General features: G+C 48.9%; 1 protein-coding gene across 3 annotated transcripts in view; it reads right to left on the bottom strand.

Moving 5' to 3' along the window:
* The window catches only part of RNF157 (ring finger protein 157), a 74,995-nt gene extending 70,291 nt beyond the window's left edge, over positions 1-4,704 (bottom strand). The window contains exons 1-2 of one of the 3 annotated variants that reach the window (XM_070774046.1): positions 4,399-4,701; positions 2,204-2,363 (exon numbers count right to left, since the gene is read on the bottom strand). Coding sequence is in view for 2 of the 3 variants with exons in the window: in XM_070774045.1 (XP_070630146.1) it covers positions 4,399-4,486 (88 nt within the window). In the remaining variant the exon portion in view is untranslated. Of the gene's footprint in view, positions 1-2,203; positions 2,364-4,398 lie in introns of all 3 variants that reach the window. The other 2 variants (XM_070774045.1, XM_019981495.2) reach the window with 2 other exon arrangements.
* Positions 4,705-18,921: the final 14,217 nt, after the last annotated feature.

The raw sequence follows: 18,921 nt of genomic DNA, 5'->3' as shown, positions 1-18,921 counted from the left end.
TATGTACTCCAATACAACAAAAAATTTGGAGAATGATGATGTTAGCTGCCCAGGACTCTGATTACCATTCTGAATTTTATTTACTTTTTAAAAAATTATTTACTTATTTGGCTGCATCAGGCCTGAGATGCAGCACGCAGGATCTTTGTCCCCTCACGCGGGATCTTTGTCCCCTCACGTGGGATCTCCAGTTGTGGTGCTCAGTGGTTGCGGTGTTTGGCTGGGGGTTTAGCTGCCCCGGGGCATGTGGGATCTTAGTTTCCCGACCAGGGATCTAATCCCCTGCATTGCAAAGCATGTTCTTACCCACTGGACCACTAGGGAAGTTTCACCATTTTTAATTTTTTATGTTTTTAACATTTTGTATTGAAGTATAGCCAATTAACAATGCTGTGAATAGTTTCAGGTGAACAGCGAAGGGACTCAGCCACACATATACATGTAACCATTCTCCCCCAACTCCCCTTCCATCCAGGCTGCCCAGTGACATCGAGCAGAATTCCATGTGCTACAGAGTACGTCCCTGTTGGTTATCCATTTTAAATACAGTCGTGTATACATGTCCATCCCACACCCCTAACTATCCCTTCCCCATCTTAAATTTTTATAATAAGAGGTTTCCCTCTTAATACCTGAGCAAAATGAATTACTCCTATTTTCCAATTTGCTCAAATATGTAAGAGGGAAATGAACTTGATTTATCAGGTACTGAATTAAAATGAATGTCTTTACGGTATGCTATTTCTTCCTGGACAGAGAAAAACAGAACCAATGACTCTTATCAATATGGAGACACCTTTCAAAAGTTGGGCCTGCGCGCATAAAAACAACACGTCAGCAAAACCATACCTTTGCTGAACAAATGATCGTGGGCTTTGAAAGAAACAAAGATCTCAGAGGAGGATTTAAAAGCCCAGAATGGCTTCCAACTCAAAAATTACAAAGGCACAACCCTGTGCCTTTTAGCACTGTGCAGAAGAGTGTTAAAAACAGCTTTCTATGCTAATGTAGAAACACTCTACAGCAACAAATTCCCATCATACCTCCTGTTATTTAAATGATTAATATTTGTGTATTTATTAACAAAGCTAAAAACTGCCTGAGAACATATGCATAAGGTTAATCATTGCTGCATTGTGTGTAACAGTAAAAGGCTGGGGCGGGAAGACACTTCCAAATGTTCACCAGTAGGAGACTGTGAAAAACCAATAGCGTATACACAACAAGGAATGTTATATAGTTGTTTTATTTTTTAAAAGAACAACAATAACAGCAACAACAACAAAAAAACCCTAATATGGAGATAATAGAAAAAGATCTCCAGTATTTTTGCAAGTAAAAAAAACAAAACAAAACAAGGTGCAGAGCAGTCTAAGTAGTTACACTTGTATTTACACAAGAAACTCGGGAAGAATTCCAGAAAGTGGTTACGCAGGTAAGGGCGGCATACAGGGAGGAACTGGGTGGATGAACAGCACTGTGAGAACTAGACTCTCACTGTATGCCTTTTCATTCTTTTCAACTTTGAACTATGTGACTATATGACTAACTCGAACAAATAATTAATTCTAAACAATTTTAGGCTATTTTATTTTCGCCTATCTCTAGTGAAGAAAAAAAAAAAAGCTATAAACCCAAGTGCCAACATGAAATCAGCTGTTCTCAATATCTTTTAAATGTTTCCAGGTCAACATGCCTCTGACTTTCTTATCAATATGGAGACACCTTTTAAAGGACAAAGACACCTTTTAAAGGAACCCCAAATTAAGGGGTTCCTTTAAAAATACAAAAAGCAGAAAAACCAATCTCTGCTGGGCTCTGTGACCATCATTACAGGGACAGATGACCTTGTGCTTGCTGTGGAGTTATAGAGACTTCCTGGTGAGCCAGAGGGCGGTCCCAGCTCAGCCAGGTTGGTCACCTGGAGAAAGCTGATTCTGCTGTTTGCTTTGTTTCACTCTCGGTACCAAAGATAGGGAGACCTCAAGATCAACCCAGTCTGATCCTTCAACAGGGAGACAGGCCTCTGAGTTTTGTACCAATACTGATGCAGAATAGCCTCCATTCCACAAATCGTCAAGGATGAGTTCAAAATCCAATTCCTTAAGAAAGGCAGAGGCTGACGGTTTAGTAAGAAGAGCACTAACTTGCTGGGTAACCTTGGCCTTTACCAACTCACTTCTCTGAGTCTCCATTTTCTTACCCGCCAAACGAATGGATCAGGGGCCAGATTCTCTGCAAGGTTCCTTTGGGGCTCAAATACTATAATCCAGGGACTGCCCTGATGGTCCAGCTGTTAAGACTCCAAGCTTCCAATGCAGGGGGCATCAGTCCGATTTCTGGTAGGGACTCTGTATGCTGCACTGCCCGGCCAAAGAAACAAAAAATATTATAATCCAATAGTCAGGTAAATTTAAAGACCACATGAGGGACTTGTATCTGCCTTGCAACGCAAGGGACGAAGATTTGATCCCTGGTCAGGGAACCAAGATCCCACATGCCATGGAACAACTAAGCCTCTGTGCTGTAACTACTGAACCCTCGAGCCACAACTAGAGAGTCTTAGAGAGAGTCCGTTCTCTGCAGAGAAAGATCCCTGTGTGCCGAAAAGAGGCGACACAGCCAAATAAATAAAACAATAATACTGATAAAGATCACGTGAAAGACAGCAGATGCCTCTAGACTAGCACATATACGCCAAGTACATAAAGTTTCAAGTACACAGAGGTCTGCTGACTGGGACATGAATGTTCTGATTCCTATTTTCTGTGTTTTATGTTCAACATACAAAATTTGGTCCACCTGCTACAAAGATTTCTCTCATGCAAAAGCTCTGATTAAAAATGAGTTACCATTAGGTGAAACTTTTAAAAAAGACTGGTAGAGCAGAGATGATGATTGAAGACTGTAAGTATGGAGGGTGATGGTTAGGGAAAGTTTCATTTTGGTCCATTACCCTTTTATTATCATCATCCAAGATCCACAGTTGCATCAATATCCTTTGGGGACTTTGATCGACCTATGCTTATTCTGATAAGTGAAGGATGGATGAATACTCTTCTGAGGCAGTGAACTCCAACTTCAGCAAAACACGCTCCATATGCGAATCAATAAAAGCTAAGTGATTTCAGAAAAGTCCACAAATAATTGTGTATATTTTTGTCGACTAAAAAGGAAAATGCATGCCTCCTTTATTTAGCACTGGGTTCATACGTCGTAATTAGCCAGAGCTTTATTAAAACACTAATGATGCCTCCCTTGATCTCAGACTGTACTAAAGCCGCTCAAAAGCATATTCATGTCTGCGACGATTCATTCTTTGGCACAAAAGCAGTGTGCGACACGGCCCTGGCAGACACACGGCAGGGGGCAGGTTCATTGTCTGGTCCCAGCCTTCACCTGGCACAAACTGGATCGACTGCTGAGAAACCAGCTCATCTCATTAGCATGTCTTTATTCTACTGCTGTAATTCTGACATCTCTCCAAGATCATGAAAATCCTCATCAGGTCCAAAGCGAAGGGAAGATGGTAGCCATGGGTCCCCACAAGTCTTGAGAAAAGTATTGAAAAACAAAGAGCCAGGAGTTAGGTCTTGGGCCAGCAGTTTTGAATTGGCTGGTGCTCAATCCACTTGTAAGCCTCTCTGTGCTGTCAAAATTCTCCTCCACTTCCAATATTTATGCTACAAGCCAGAGGCTGGAGACATTTATCGTTTTAATGATTCTGAAAACAAACATAATACTTCTAGACACTGTCAATACCTGTGCCCTATCCCAGGGCTATTCTCATTCCAAATGCCAGGCTTGCCACTACTCTGGCAAAGCGACAACCCGAATGACTCTGATACATTTCTGTTAAACTCCTTTCTTCTGACAGCCTCTCGAAAAAGCACCCGCAACAGCAAACGCATTTTCGGCCGCCATCCTCCAGCAGCTTCCCCCTCGCCCCCCAACCCCGCAACCAGGAGAACCTAATTCAAACCTGTGCCTCCCTCTCCAGGGGCCACCAGGGCCAGCACCTAGCACAGGTGCCCGCTTCGGATGCCAACCCGTTCCACCTCACCCTCAGCTCCTGAGGGGGCCCGGGCATCGGGCGGGAAGGAAGGGACCCGGCCTGCGCCGTGGACACCCCGCCCCTCGGAGCCGCAGTCCCCAGAGCGCACGTCTCCGTCACAGGACCCGATGGCGCGCAGGCCGCTCCCAGCCCCCGGCGGAGGGGCTGCCCACCCCGGCGACCCCCGCCAAGGGCCCTAAAGCAGCCCCTCCCAGACCTGGTCCAACACCTCCCACCCTCCGAGATGGCTCTGCAGCGCCGTCGACCTCTGGGTCCCCTGAGCCACCGGGGAACCCCCCGCGCGGGGGCATCGCGACCTCCTCGCAGCCCCGGGTCGCGCTCACCGGACTTGGGCGGGTAGCGGTACACGGAATTGGACGGGATGTCCACCTCCTCCACGCCCGCGTGCTGCCGGCTGGTCAGGGCCCCCATGGCCGCTGCGCCCGCGCCGCCCTGGGCGCCTCACCGCGGCGGCCGCTCGCCCCGCGTCCGGTGCGGGGGTCGGCTGCGCGCCGCGGCCCGCTCCTGCCTCGGCGCTGCGGCTTCGGCGGCGGGGAGCCCCGGGCGCGCCGCGCACCATCCTCCGCCGGGCCCCGCGGCGGCGCCTGTGCCGAGGGGGGCTGCGGGCTGGGCCGGGGGCGCCGCCGCCGCCTCAGGCCTCGTGATGTCAGCCGCGGCTAGCGCGCGGGGCCCGCGGCGGCCGCGGCCAATGGCGGGGCGGGGCGGGAGCGGGCCGCGCGGTGCCAGCCAATGGGCGGCGGCACTCGGCGGAGCGGCCGCCGGGCGCGCCCTGCCGGCTCCGGGCTCGCGGCCCAGCGCCGGCTGGAGGGGCCGGGGACGCGTCGCCCCCGTGGAGCCAGCTGACCCCGCTCAGGTGACTGCGCGGGAGCCGCCGTCCCGCCGCGCGCGCCAGGTCGAGGCCCAGGAGTTCGCTCACCATTATCCCCAGCATCCGAAGGGCGCACCCGGCTTCCCGGCGGGGAGGATGCCTTCTCCAGCCCCACCCCTCAGCATCCCAAAGCCAATGGTCAGAAACCCTGCAGAGGGGTGCCCCTAGCCCTCCCGCCCCAGCCGAGGAACTTCGTGTGGGTTCCCCCCAACCCCAGCGCCGTAGCCTCAAAGGGACTCCCCGGGGTCAGGGAGATTGATCAGTGCTGGTGACCTGCTCAGAAGACGTCACCGCCGACATCCGCCTCACTTTGTTCCTCAGTCTCTAAGTCGTGTCCGACCCCATGGACTGCAGCACACCCGGATCCTCTGTCCTCCACTATCTCCCAGAGTTTGCTCAGACTCATGTCCATTGAGTTGGTGATGCCATCCAACCATCCCATTCTCTATCGCCCTTTCTTCCTTTTGTCTTCTATCTTTCCCAGGACCAGGGTCTTTTCTGATGAGTCGGCTCTTCGCATCAGGTGGCCAAAGTGTTGGAGCTTCAGCTTTAGCAACAGTCCTTCCAATGAATATTCAGGGTTGATTTCCTTTGGGATTGACTGGTTTGATCTCCTTGCAGTCCAAGGGACTCTCAAGAGTCTTCTCCAACACCACAGTGCAAAAGCATCCATTCTTCTGCGCTCAGCCTTCTTTATGGCCCAACTATCACATCCATACCTGACTACGGGAAAAACCATAGCTTTGTCTAGACAGACCTTTGTCTGCCAAGTGATGTCTCTGCTTTTTAAGACACTGTCTGGGTTAGGCATAGCTTTCCTTCCAAGGAGCAAGCATCTTTTTAATTTCATGGCTGCAGTCACCATCTGCAGCGATTTTGGAGCCCAAGAAAACAAAATCTGACACTACTTCCACTCCTACTTCTAACCCTCTCATTTAGCTCCTTTCAAAGAGCAGAATTCTATACACAATTCTCTGTTTATGGGTCCCTTCTGCAGCTCATGTAGCCCTGAAGTTAGGAGACCCTCAACTCAGAGTAGATCAAGACAGTGAAGCTCAGATCATGCCTTTTGGAAACTTTGGGAGCAAGGAGAGTCAAGGCGGGATGACAGGTGGAGAAGGCTTCTCTGAATGAGAACATACACCCACAGTGGGTCACTGGGACAGACAGAAGACACCACTCTAGAGCTTAATTACAGACGTGTGTTTTAAACCTTTTCTTTATTGTGTGGGTCTGGTGAGAGGGTAGACTGATTAGCAAAAACTTCAACTGCTAGAACACGATGTCAGCAGTGTTTCAACAACATCCAGTGTACTGTTGGGCCCTTGGGTTCCCTTGATTAGATTTGTAAAAGCCATTTCACAAAGTCTCTTTCCTGATTACCTTTTATACTAGTTTTTTTTATCCATTTATTTATTTACTTGGCTGTCTGGAGTCTCAGTTGTGCTGTGCACGGGCTCAGCAGTTGCCTAGAGGGGACTTAAGTTGACTGGTGGGCACGTGGGATCCTAGTTCCCTGATGAGGGATAGAATCCAGCATCCCCCAACACTGGAAGGTGGATTCCCAACCACTGGACTGCCAGGGAGTTTCCTCTTTTGTACTTTTAATTGTCTTCTTCTCAGTTGCAGACCTGGTGACAAAGATACCATCACTCAATTGCCTTGGTTGTCTTCAGGGTCCCCAGGATGGCAGGAACACATACTTGTCTTTTTTTTTTTTTTGACTGATGCTGAGGAGCAGGCAAGTCCCTGGCCCAGGCCAGCAGATGGAAGCTTCTCCCAAGCACCAGGGCTCCGTGGCAGAGTTCAGAGCCCTCCCTCCAACCCTTGACCCTCACCACTAGAAGGCTTTTAGACGTATCTTTGGAAGGGAACCAATGACTACCAGCTACCCTTTTCATCACACACAGGGCCTACCTTGTAATTACTGGGTAAAGATAAAATACAAGTCATGAAGAATCAGTATGGCCTCAAAGCAAAAAGCCTTTAGCACATCACAGAGTAAAATGCCTTATAATCTTATTATCAAAGAAGTCTTTGTCCTTCCTGCCCTTGGCCATTGGTAAAGGGGGCACCATCCCTGAGTGGATTTACCCACATCTGCGGCCAGAATCAGGCAGGATGTAGCTCAGTCAGGCGGCTCTGTTCCTGTTTTTTGCAACGATCTGTTTTTCTCCCATCTCAGCCTCTGATCTTGGGAAGTGGGTTTGTTCCCTCTCTTTTTATATGTAAATATAATTTTATTATTATTTTTTATTTATTTTTGGCTGTGCTGGGTCTTCACTGCTGCATAAGGCTTTTTTCTAGTTGCGGCAAGCAGGGGCTACTCTCTCGTTGCAGTGCATGGGCTCTCAAGGCGCAGTGGCTTTTCTTGCTGTGGAGCACAGGCTTTAGGGCACGTGGTTCATTAGGGCACGTGGGCTCAGTGGTTGCAGCTCCCTGGCTCTAGAGCACAGGCTGAATAACTGGCACATGGGCTTAGATGTTCTGAGGCATGTGGGATCTTCCTGGATCGGGGATGGAAACCATGTCTCCTGCATTGGCAAGCAGATTTTTTTTTTTTTACCACTGAGCCCCCAGGGAAGCCCTGTTCCCTATCTTGGATAACACTCCCCAAGCCTATAACTTTGTTCTTCCTCCAGTCCTTACTGGCTATTACAAAGAAGCCATTAGTGAATCAAGACTCAGTTTAAAAAAAGAAGTGATCGGGACTTCCCTGGTGGTACAGTGAATAAGAATCCGCCTGCCAATGCAGGGGACGTGGGTTTGATCCCTAGTCTGGGCAGATCCCAGAGCAACTAAGTCCACCCCCAAGCCACGACCACTGAGCCTATATGCCACAGCTACTGAAACCTATACGCCTGGAGCCTATGTTCCACAGTAAGAGAAGCCACTGCAATGAGAAGCCCAAGCATCTCAACTAGAGAGTAGCCCCCCCCCCCCCCACCGCAATCAGAGAAAGCACGTTCAAAGCAACCAAGACCCAGCAGAACCGAAAAAAAAAAGAGTTAAGACTTAAAAAAAAAAAAGAAGAAGAAGAAGTGATAATGGGAAGGGGCTGACTAGGGTCAGGAGGCAGAAGAGAAAGGGATGCCAGTAGTTCAGAGAAAGTTCCAGATCAAAGAGATTTTTCTGTGAATTAGGTTAGAGTCCCACGGTCTACAGTGCAATCACACAGTGTTACCGTTTTGGAAAAAAGAACCTCCCCCGGTGCTCAGGGTGCAGGCGAGATAAGCAAACCCTTGAAAGAGCCGTCACTGCATTCCTCCCGGGTCCTTCCTTGGTGCCTCCGGACTCCCCTTGCCAGAGATGTGGGCCAAGGAGAGGTCCTGAGGGAAAAGATGGCACAGACAAGAGGAAAAATCCAGAAGCGAGAGCCATCAAGAGAGTCATAAAAATACTTTTAACTTGAACAAATGGTCTGGGGAGAGAAGGCGCAGGTCGCAGAGGGAAATTACATGCAAATACCACACATCCTTTGTATAAATAGCCTCAAGGCATTCTAACCATTTCCAAGCCTAGGATGCAGCCCTTGGGAGAACCCTAGGAGAGAAGCCAGCGCTTAAGGGTCTCAGGGGTTCCCTCTAATCATCCAAGGAAGGCAGGGAGGTAACAAGCCCGTGTATTTTAATCAGGTCTTAGCCCTTCTTCTCCACCTTGGGTCTAAGGGAGAAAGGAGAAGCCTGCGGGGAGGAGAACAGAGGGATGAGGAATTTCTAGGTCAGCTAGTCCCCTTGAGCCTTTAATTTTATTCGTTTTGGCTGTCCTGGTTTCAGCCCCGTCGTGCATTTTCCACCTTTTGTGACACATCCACTAATTTCAAAGATTCGCACAGATGCCCGTATCAGGAGGGGGAGAGAGAACTTGCCGGTGAAGAGCTCATAGATGCTGTCCTAATGGTAGCACAGAGTTCCCAAGGCAGCAGAGCCGGGGTGTCGGGGGCGTGCCTCAGGGACCTGAAGGAGCTATGACAGGCTCCTTCTTGCCTGTTTGCCTTACCCTTCTGCCTGGGCTGGGTGACAGGAAAGTTAGAACTCTGGCTATCCTGAGTATCCAAAACATGGGCCCCAGGGACTACCCTGGTGGTCCAGTGGCTACGACTCCATGCTCCCAAAGCAGGGGGCTCGGGGTCCATCGTCAGGGGGCTAAGATCTCACATGTCACAACTAAAGGGTTCTCATGCAACAACTAAAGCAAAGACCCCCGCCCCCCGCCCCCCGCCCCGAACCTGTACCACAGCGAAGATGGAAGATCCTGTGTGCCGAAATGAAGTTCTAGAACAGCCAAATTAAAAAACAAACACACAAGGGCCCCAGTCTCAATGCATAGCCCCTCATCTCTCTCTCTCAGTCCTTGGCCCTTGGCTTCAGTGGATTCAAGCTAAAACCACAAGCAGAGAATTTCACATCCTGCTCCAGATGGGCACGCCAGGCTGATGCGGACACAGGGGCCTGATCCTAAATGTTTTGGGACCCAGCAAACTGTTCCTCCGACAACCAAAAGCTCTCTGTTGAGGAAAATAACCTTGCCCACTAGGAAATCAGCCATCGGCCTTTCATATTTTTGCGTCTTGCCAAGTGTGAATTCCTCATTGTTAATTTCCTGCTCAGCTGCGTGCCTCTAACAAAGGGCAACTGTTTAGACTCCAGTTGGGTTTGTAGCTTCTTAATCTATTTTTCAAGTTAAGATTGAAATGAAAGACAATGTTTACACTTGCCCAGTGTGGCTTGGGTGGGGAGAGTGAGGTGCCTGGGGTGTGACCTTGAAGTTGGCACTCAGTGTCCCACGAGGTACCTCACCCTGCCTCCAGCCCTGCTTCCCCGGGGCCTCTGGAGAAAGGAGAGACCTGGGACATTAATCCCATTTAAGCACTCATTTAAAGAAATCAGGAGAGTTCCTTCTATTTTGCTTTAGTTTAGTCCCAGATTGTTTCTGTCAAACACTAGAGCCCTTAAGCTCATTTCGGTACATTCGCTTCTGCCTTCACTTCCCTGTCCTTCTTTTGGTTTTGAGCTCAGCCCCATCTGGGGCTGCACATGCTACGTGATGAAATCTGTGCTAAAGGAGGTGCCACTAACGTTTCAGCCCACTTTGGATCCGCTGCCCGCTCTGCCTCCTCCGGGGGAAACACTCCAGGCAGGCAAAAAGCCCAGCATCTGTCACCTGCTAGCCAGAGAAACCAGAATGTGGAAGAGGCAGAGCCGACAGCCTCCACACCTCTATGCTCAACTGCGGTTACTTAGAAAATCAAAGGAAGAAGCTGAGAACAAATTCTCTTCCTTCTCCCAGGGTTTCTTGACAACACCGAGTGCTGGCTGGAGCGTCAGGTCTAGAAGAAGGCGGAAGGATATGTAATCCAGGGCCCCTCACCTGACAGGTCGGACATAGCTCTAGCCTGGGGAAGGCAAGGGACTTGCCCAAGGTCAGGCCAGTGGCTGCCTGGCTCAGAACTCAGGGATCCCAGGCTCCGTGCTCCGGGCCTCACTGTGGGAAACCAGAATTGCTGGTTTGGTGTGTTTATTTACAGGGTAGGTTGACTTCTAGTGCCAGGAGAAGAGGACAAAGCAGTGTGAATACATGTTCACCTGTTGGGATGCCAGGCCCCACACACCGTACACCACCCTCCCACGGAAGTTACCCAGGACTGAGCTCGAGCTCAAGCAGGGAGCAGTAGTCTTCCTACACGCTCCCTCTATCCCCCTGAAACTGGAGCTGAGGTCAGATGGGTCATTCATCTCCTCCCAGGCATGGAAACCAAAGGGCAGATGAGAAAAGAGGGTTGAGGATCACCCCTGAGGGCTAGATCAGATTCTAAGCAAATAGGTTAAAAGTATCACATACACATTCAAGGTGCTTCCCTGCTGAAGTCTGTTGCTGTTGTTCAGGTGCTAAGTCATTCTGACTCCTTGCAACCTCATGGACTGCAGCACACCAGGCTTCCCTGTTCTTCACTGTCTCCTGGAGTTTGCTCAAACTCATGTCCATTGAATTGGTGATACCATCCAACCATCTCATCCTCTGTTGCCCCCTTCTCCTTTTGCCCTCAATCTTTCCCAGCATCAGGGTCTTTTCCAGTGAGTCAGCTCTTCGCTAAAGTTTGATCACCGACCAGTTCCGTGACTTTGTGTGTGTGTGTGTGTGTGTGTGTATGCTCAGTCACGTCTGACTCTTTGCAGCGCCCTGAATTGTAGCCCACCAGACTCCTCTGTCCATGGAGTTTCCCAGGTAAGAATGCTGGAGTGGGTTGCCATTTCCTTCTCCAGGGGATCTTCTCAACTTCGGATTGAACCCCCATCTCCTTCACTGGCAGGTGGCTTCTTTACCAACGAGCCACCTGGGAAGCCTGACTCCATTTACAAGACACATTTACTCCTGAGCTAATTGCTTATTCATTTAAGTGACACCTACTATCTTCACCAGGGGTTCTTCAAAGATTGTGTGTTGAGCCTGACAGAGTAATAAACAGAGATGCTACTCACCACCGTGGTTCTCAGGGTAAACTGCTGGAAGCCTCAGATTGCTATTATGTTCCACGAAGTGTATGTTTGTTATATTGCTTCGTTGTGTACTGTTACCTTTCCTAGTCCAAGATGCAATCTGTGTATGAAAAGAGATCTAGCGATTTCATTAGCTTCCCCTCTGGTTTTCCTGCCTCTCAATCCTCTCTCTTCTCATCCATTCTAAAAAGCACTCCCAGCTTAACTTGACTGATATCAGCCATCATCATCATATACTCTTGCCCACGTACCTCCAGTGGCTCCCTGTTACCTTACACAAGATGGATATTTTATCCCTGAGCCCTTTTCTCCCTCTGCATCTCAGTAATCCCTGCTTGTACCCTGAAAACAGGGCCCTCAAAGGCCCTCTAGATTGGCCGTCTATGGACTGGGCTGTGTATCTGTCGGCCACTACTGTTAATTTCTCACTGGTGTGTCATCGGCTAAGTACAGAGAAAGCCCATTGGGTTGGGGGCCTGCTCTCTAGAGCAGATTATTTGGGATTTTGCCAGCCAATTGCTAAACTGCCAGTAGCTTGAAATTGGCCATGATGGAACTATTTAAACCACAGAAACCACCAAAAGCTGCAAACCAGGGCTTGCCCCACACCCCAGAGCCAGTTTGCCAGCACACCCCCAGTCTTAGATTTCTTTGAATCCCTCAGAAGGACTGGGCGCATTGTTTCCCATATGTGCATTCCTGCTCAGTCGTGTCTGACTCTGCAACCCCACGGACTGTAGCCCACCAGGCTCCTCTATCCATGGAATTTTCTAGGCAAGAATACTGGAGTGAGTTGCCATATTCCTACTCAAAGGTATCTTCCAGACTCAAGGATTGAATCTGAATCTCTTGCTTCTCCTGCATTAGCAGGCAGATTCTATACTACTGAGCCACCTGGGAAGCCTGTTTCCTGTATGTGAGTCATTCAATAAATGACTTGCTAAATACTTACAAAGAATAATCGATTTTGAACAATGACGCCATTCAAGCAGTTTTGAATGCGTTATCTCATTTAATCTTCAAAACAACCCTGAAGCCATACGTATGGTTATTGTTCCCATTTCCCAGATGAAGAACCTGAAACTCACTCAACCAGGTGAGGGAGCAGGAACCTGCCTGAGGTTCACCCGAGCCTAAAGCCCCAGGTCTTACCCACAGATTACCAGTCCTACCAGCTTCCATGAGGAAAACCTGTCCCTCGGCCAGGCCTGCTGGTCACCCAGCCAGCAGAGTAGTTCTTTCTGTAGGGCCACCAGTGGAAAGGGCAACACAGAGGGATGGCTCTCCACCTCACCTTCACTTTGCCTCTCCACGTTTTTTTAAAAATATTTATTGATTGATTTGGCTGTGCCAGGTCATAATTGTGGCACGTGGGATCTTTAGTCACAGCATGTCGGATCTAGCTTCCTGACCAGGGGCTGAACCGGTGCCCCCTGCATTGGGAGCATGGAGTCTTAGCCACTGGACCACCAGGGAAGTCCCTGTAAGTTTAACCTACCTTCCTCATCCCACTTCCTTCTACCTCTTCTCCTTATCTGAATTAGGACCGTTTTCAACAAGCCCTTTGATACCCCTCCTAGGTCTTTCTTGGCCTTGAACTTCTCTCCTATAGACACTTTGGTGACACCTGTGCTCTTTAAGAACCTTCAGGTCTGGACAGAAATCCTGACTCCTTGCACAATCCTGTTTGATGACTGGGCTCTGTGCACAGCCTGGTCAGTAGCACGGCTCTGGTCTGGCAGCTCCCCAAGGACAGGTCATAGGATTTCCTCTGGCTGCTCTCAAGGCTTGATGGACATGGGTATTGCTGGTGACAAAGGCGCGTTCTAGTAGTTTCCCAGTTGTTGTGTACAACCCAGAGTTCTCATTCTCGGTAGAAACTTCCTTCCTCTTTATGTGGAAAGCTGCCCTGTGTTTATTAACAGTACCCTGCTTGGTCCAGAGAGTGATCTATGTGGCGTGAGCTCTTGGGGTCAGGAAATAGCACATGTCCATCATCTGCCCCAAGGTGCCCTGTGTTCCCAAAGGAGGAAGGTACCTGTTACCACAAAACTTGAGGAAAAAAACAAAAAACAAAAGAAAACCAACCAGGGACTTTAAACAAACACTTCCCCTCCAGGACTTGCTTTCCCTTTTTTTTCTCCTTCCTCAACATACCCTGGCTTCCTGTGTTTCTGAAAATTTCTGCAACCTCAAGTAGCATCTCCTTATAAACTCCAGACTGCTCCAATATTTCTCTCCATTTTGCTGAGCCCTGGTCCATTTATATTCCCTCTATGACTCTGGGATTTACAGAAAAGCAAGGGAAAATAAATCCATCCTCACTGCCTGACAGCCTGGTACCTGTGGAAGGGCCTCACAGAGGTCGTTTAGACACTGTTGATGTTCACCAGTCCCTCCTTCTCTACTTCTGGGTGTGTGGTGGATGGACTTGGCTGCTCCCTGGAAGTTAGGAGTAGCCATGTGACTTTTCTGGACAATGAACCTTGAGCAGAGGTGTACTACTTCTGCGCTAAAGCACTTACTTGCCACCCTCCAGCCCTCTCATTGCCAAGTTCTGGCTGGCGCACAGGGTCAGACAGGAAACGTTGTAGGCTTTGTTGTTCATTCGGCAACCACTATAGTTCAAAAGTACTCATAGATGAATCATAAGCAAATAAGTGTAGCTGTGTTCCAATAAAACTTTATTTACAAAAACAGGAGGCAGCCTGAGGGCTGTAGTTTACAAGACAGTGGAAGCTCCCATAGGCTGGATCGTTATATCACTGCCCAGAGGTCAGTTTTTCTTGAAAGTCACCAAACCACAGCAAACTTCGCATGGGTGACAAGTAAGGATTGTAGTTACCCCAGCATAGCTTAGCTTAACCTAATTTGAAGAGTCTTGGCAGCAACTTGAGGAAGGATGTACCATTTTTCATGGATAAAGGAAGTGATACTTTAGCCCCCTTCTCCCCCGCTGCCCAGCACAGATCCACTCCAACCCTTGCCTCTCCAAATTTAACATTCCCCCCTCCACTTCCCAGCAGAAGCTGGAGCTTCCCAACAGAAGCTCCAATGGGTCTTGCTATGAACTTGCTTTCAAGGTAACTCTTCAAGTCCCTTTCTGGACTTCCCTGGTGGTCCAGTGGTTAAGAATCCACTGCTGGTGCGGGGGACATGGGGTTCGATCCCTGGTCTGGGAAGATTTCATATGCCAAGGGGCAACTGGGCCTGTGGGCTGCAACTACTGAAACCCTCATGCCTAGAGCCCTGCAACTACAGAGTAGCCCCCCTATTCACCACAACTAGAGAAGGCCCTTGCACAGCAACAAAGACCAAGCACAGCCAAAAACCCACAAAACCAAAATTCTCTTCTTTCTCCTTTCTATCTACCCAAATCCTTCCCAACTTAGATTTCCCTCCTCCAAGGAACTCTCTTGGACTATCTCCTATGATTGCTAGTTTGGATCAGTGTCTCTGTCTGAGGTCACGAAAAAGAGCCAGGGATTTGTATTGCTCGGGGGCTCCGTTAGGCTCACCCAACAGAGTTAGGGGAGAGAGGGACTGGGCCCGGGCAAAGGTGAGTCATTTGTGCCCTGGAATCAATCTCTTAGACTCATAATCACCTTTGTCTGGAAATACATACACATAAAATTAAATGACAAAAAATAACCAAACAAGGGAATGCATAATGCAAGTTTGAGGATTATGTGTCTGGGGAGGAAAGGAATATGCATTTGAGGAGAGGCATGGCTTTCAGAGGTAGTAGTCTTGAGTTCTGTGCTGGGTGCGTGGGTGATTGTTCATTCTGCTTCAAACTGTGCATAGGTTACACACAAACCTAATGCAGGATATAGTTCTCAAAAAAAAAAAAAAAAAAGGTGTGCCAGGTTGGAAGCCTGTCTCAAACCTTTAAGTCAGTGGCAGTCATAACAACCGGCCTCCTCCTGTGTTTTAGAAGCATGGGTGGGGCTAGAAAGGCCCAGTGCCAGGCTCATCGATTTCTGTCCCATAGAAAGAGGCTGGTGCCTGAGTCCAAGAGGACAGCTGAGGACCCCAGAGAAGGAAGACCTTCCTAAGAAGGCTGTCTCCTGCCCTCTGGCCAAGGCACCCCTCTGATGTTGTCCCTTCGAAAGGGTTGCCAGAGACCTACCTACCATAAGACACACCTGGCAACGGGAGGCGGGGCCGGCTTGTCACGGGGCTGGCAGGTGCAGGACTCAGAGTACAGACCACCAGTGGTGCTTCTGGGAAATGCCATTAACTCTGCTGGGAGTGGTATGAACTTTGTCCCTTGTGGACATGTGACATCTAGTGAAAACGTAATCTGGTATAAACCAGTATGAACTCATCCCTGAGGTCTGGCTTTGACCTTCCCACTACTTCCAACAATACAGACCAGTTTTAGTATCACTGAAGGTGGATTCCAGCGGGTGGACAGAGCTAGAAAGGAGCCGGCGATATTGAAGAGCATAAGCTCTGGGAGCAAACACGTGGACCTGGGTTCAGACCTCAACTGCACCCTGAGCGAACTGGTGACTTGGCCAATTATTACCTCTCTGACCCCGCTTTTCTTCTTTGTTAATTGGGGATAAGCACAGGCCTCACCCCACTGGGTTGTTGTATTAAAAAAGGTAATCCAAATAAAGAATAGCACAGAGCTGGGTTCAGGGAACATTCTCGACAGACGTAAATCTCAATGATCACAGAGGGGGACTGGGATTTGCCTGGAGTAGACGTGTTACTGCACCAAGCCCCCATCTCCATTAAGGAAAGTTAGTCGCTCAGTTGTGTCCAACTCTTTGCAACTCCATGGACTCCTCTGTCCATGGAATTCTCCAGGCAAGAATACTGGAGTGAGTGGGTTGCCATTTCCTTCTCCAGGAGATCTTCCCGACCCAGGGATGAAACTTGGGTCTCCTGCATTGTAGACAGATTTTTTGCCATCTGAGCCATTACGGAAGCCCTTTCTTTACGGAAAAAGACTAGAAAAACAAGGGGCCAAGTTTACCTTAACCATCATATAGTAGAAATAGCCTTGCAATGCAGGGAACTCGGGTTCGATCCCTGGTCAGAGAAATAAGACCCCACATGCCACAGGGCTACTGAGCCCCTGTGTCGCAACTGCTGAGCACTCTAGAGCCCATGGGCTGCAGCTAGAGAGAAGCCCGAACACTGCAACTGAGACCCACCGCAACAGAAAAAAAAAGTTAAAAAAAAATAGGTTGTGTCAAACAAGCAAGAGTTGGCGATTGCTTTAGAAGTCCATAAAAGGAGAGGCAGGCCTAACCTCCAGCCTAATCCAGCTGCCCCTCGAACTCTGTCTGCATTCGACCCCCTTCCCTGACACTACATCCCCTCCCATGATTCTTTACTCTCAACATCTTTCTGCTTCTCCCGGCCACCTTGTCCTATTGTCTCGGTATCTTGAAGCAACAGTAGGGAAACAAGAAATAAGAATTTGAGGAGGGATGGAAGGAAGGAAAGAAGGAAAGATCTAATCCTAGTGTTCCCATAAGTCAAGCAGTGACTTTGAATAAGTTCCTCACCCTCTCTGAGCCTCAAAGCCTATTGGAAGTTTCAAACCATAGAAGATGTTCAGGGGGTACAAAATTTCAGCAAGGGGACTGCATATGGTGGGTCTTACATACCAAGAGTCCTCAAGTTCCCCCTCTCGGTTGTTGTTTTGTTTTTTAACTTTTTGGCTGTTCTACACAGCATGTGGGATCTCAGTTCTCTGACCAGGGGTCAAACCCACGCCCCACTGCATTGCAAGTGTAGAGTTTTAACCACTGGACCGCCAAGGAAGTCCTTCTCTCCGTTCTGTTGGATCTGTTTGGGTCAGAGAATAAGAAGTTGAGAGGAAGAAGAAAGAAATAGGAATGGAATGTACATCAGAGATGGCCTGGGAATGTCAGTTCTCCACCCCTCCCCCATGATTGCCCAAGAGAGCAGATGCCTCCTTTTCCTCATCTGCGGCTCATTTCTTTCCAAGCAACCCCTGTGCAAGTCCCAGTGCCCTTGATGGCTCTTTGTGAGCCCCACTGAGGTGACAGTACAGCATTAAGGAAGGTAGTGTGGTGTAATGGTTAACCACAAGGTTCTGGAACTACATCGGCTGATGCTTCACTCCAGCATTTACTACTGTGACCTTAGGTAAGCTCCTCCCCTCCTCTGTGCCTTAATTGCTTCGCTTGTGAAATGGAATTCTGGATTGTCGTGGATTGAAATGAGTTAACAGACAGTAAACTCTTTGAAAGACTTCCTTGGTGGCTCAGCGGTAAAGAATCTGCCTGCCAGGCAGGAGACTTGGGTTTGATCCCTGGGTCAGGAAGATCTCCTGGAAAAGGAAATGGCAACTCGCTCCACTATTCTAGCCTGGGAAATCCCATGGATCGAGGAATATGGTGGGCTAGTCCACTGGGTTGCAAAGAGTCGCACACCACTGAGCGACTAAACAACAATAAAGTCTTCAAGAGATGCCTGGCTCACCAGAAATGCTTGGTTAATTGCAACTGTTGGTGACGATCCAGCGATTTATTGTTGCCTGTCTCTCCACCAATTCAGGACTTGCATTCCCAACATCCTTGTTATCTGGACCCCCGTCCCACCTCCCCTGCCCCCGAGGAAATACTAGCTAAGACTGTTTCTCCTAGTTGTTGTATCTTGGCTCTTTCTGTAGCCTAGACCATTGATGTAACAAGGATTTTGTTCCTTCCGAGACTACTACTGTACTTTATTCGCTATTAATGGGCATGCTTTTATTGCTCTGTTTTGCCTGCTGCGCTCTGTCCTCTCGGATGAAAATAATAATACCTTCGGTTAATAACACCTTGCACTTGGGGAGCTGCTTTCGTCCCAACAGCTCAAAGCCCTCTACAAACATGACCTCATTCATTTTCCCTGTGCTCCCAGGAGGGGGGCACTCCTGTTTCCCAGCCTGAGAAGGGGAAGCCCTACTCCTGTTCATTGCCAAACAGATTCTCAGAAGCCAAAGTATTGATTAAGCATCTCCACTACTCACAGCTACAAATCAGAGGCAGAATTCTGTTGCTTTCTCTGCCCAAGTTGACTTTATGTCCACAGCAGATAACCAGAATGGCTCGGGGGCCTGGTCTTCCATGCCTCTGCTGGGCGTCTACAGCTGTGCCCTGCAAATGGTAAACATTAAAGAAAGCTTCAGAACAGACCACATTGATACCCAAGAAAAAATAGCTTTGGCAATTTTGGTGTTTTCAGGACCTGTGTCTTCCTGGAAATGGCAACCCACTCCAGTATTCTAGCCTGGAAAATCCCATGGACAGAAGAACCTAGAGGGCTACAGTCCATGGGGTCACAAAGAGTCAGACACAACTTAGGTACTAAACAGAACAAAACAAAAGGGCTCCTGGACTTTCCCTGGTGGTCCAGTGGTTAAGACTCTGCGTTTCTACTGCAAGGGGCACAGGTTTGATCCCTGGTCGGGGAACTAAGGTCCCACATGCTGCAAGGCGTAGTCAAAA

Source organism: Bos indicus, chromosome 19, assembly GCF_029378745.1.
Source record: "Bos indicus isolate NIAB-ARS_2022 breed Sahiwal x Tharparkar chromosome 19, NIAB-ARS_B.indTharparkar_mat_pri_1.0, whole genome shotgun sequence".
Taxonomy (NCBI): Eukaryota; Metazoa; Chordata; class Mammalia; order Artiodactyla; family Bovidae; genus Bos; species Bos indicus.
Note: the sequence above shows the minus strand (reverse complement) of the source record. Positions and strands in the feature narration are given on the sequence as shown.